At 45.4% G+C, this 1,281-nt stretch overlaps 1 protein-coding gene across 1 annotated transcript in view; it reads left to right on the plus strand.

Annotated features, from left to right (window-relative positions):
• Nucleotides 1-990, plus strand: part of LOC149176369 (uncharacterized) — a 10,419-nt gene extending 9,429 nt beyond the window's left edge. The window contains exon 4 of the mRNA XM_089421447.1: nucleotides 579-990. Within this exon, the coding sequence (XP_089277573.1) occupies nucleotides 579-990 (412 nt within the window). The remainder of the gene's footprint in view (nucleotides 1-578) is intronic.
• Nucleotides 991-1,281: the final 291 nt, after the last annotated feature.

The following is a 1,281-nucleotide window of genomic DNA, read 5'->3' on the forward strand; positions in this document are numbered from 1 at the left end:
AATTTAACCCCTGCTCGCCCTCTACAATTCCGCTTTACGTTCATTGGACTCCTCGTCACGCGAAAGAAGCTTCCCATCAATTCCGACTCAAAAGTGTTCCGCATATTCACTGAGGAAGCACGTCACCAAATCAGATTCACCAATCAAATTATTTTCAATAAATGTCTTTGCGCCTATATTTTTATCTTGGCTTCTTGTCCTACGCATAACGCTGTTTGAAGCGGCCACGTGTACTAGTACGCGTAAATCCTTAGGAACTCAACGCGGTTTCTCTCCCTATATATATGTTGCCCTGCAGCTAACACTCTTAACGTCATCAGTAAGCACAAATATTCACTTGCAATACTGTAGAAGCACCTTTATGCCCTGAGTTCAACCCTCTAGGCTTCAAACTCTCAAGCACTTCCTGAGTTCGACTCCGGAATACCAGAGCAACAAACCGACATGGCTAAACCCCTCGCAAAACCTGAACGCCCAAACAGACGCCAAAATCGCTCACTGAAGTCGCGGCAGTTTAAGGAATTCGAATGAGAAAATGGGGGAAATGGGTTTCGAAATACGAATGCCTAATTGCACAGGCAGAATTTGCTCGGCTCCTATGACACCCTGGAAAAGGCTGCCCGCGCCTACGATTTTGCGGCGTTTGCGCGAGAGGCTCGTAGCCTGAGAGGATCAAAAGCCAAGCTCAATTTTCCCCTGTCTCAGCCGGAAATCCCCTGCGCCTCTTCTTTATCGCCGCCCCAAATTCAAGCCTCAGCCGCCAAATTCGCCGCAGAAGAATTGCAGCTGCCTTCTGAAGGAGCATTTTCATCGTCCTGTTCGGAAACGGAATCGGAATGCAGCGATGACTGCCAGGAGATTTGGACGGAAAAAAGCCCGACATTTTGGGATTGGGTACTTCTTGAATGTCTGGAGAGCGGCAAGTCTCCGAATTTAAATGAATTCCCGCCGTTGGATGAGTCTCTGGAGTACTTTGGGGTGAAGTTGTAGCTGACTGGAAGGCGATTCATTTTCAAATTCTTTGAGACTAAGGTGAGAGAGCCGAGGTTTCATTGTTTGAGACATTTATGACATTGGTGGATGAATGCTCCTCACATTGAGGACATTAGCTGCCAACTCAAAATGAGGGTCACATCTTCATTATTATTAATCAGTACCCAATCAAATTAAATAAAAAATATGGAAACAAAATGATGAATTACAATGCATTTTGAGTTACATTCCCAGGCAGAGTTTCATGGGGCTTTGATTTGGTATGATCTTTTGGTTATGGCCCTAAAT

This window comes from Pinus tabuliformis, chromosome 4_1, assembly GCF_031772625.1.
Source record: "Pinus tabuliformis cultivar Carrire ecotype Pingquan chromosome 4_1, CPIR1, whole genome shotgun sequence".
Taxonomy (NCBI): Eukaryota; Viridiplantae; Streptophyta; class Pinopsida; order Pinales; family Pinaceae; genus Pinus; species Pinus tabuliformis.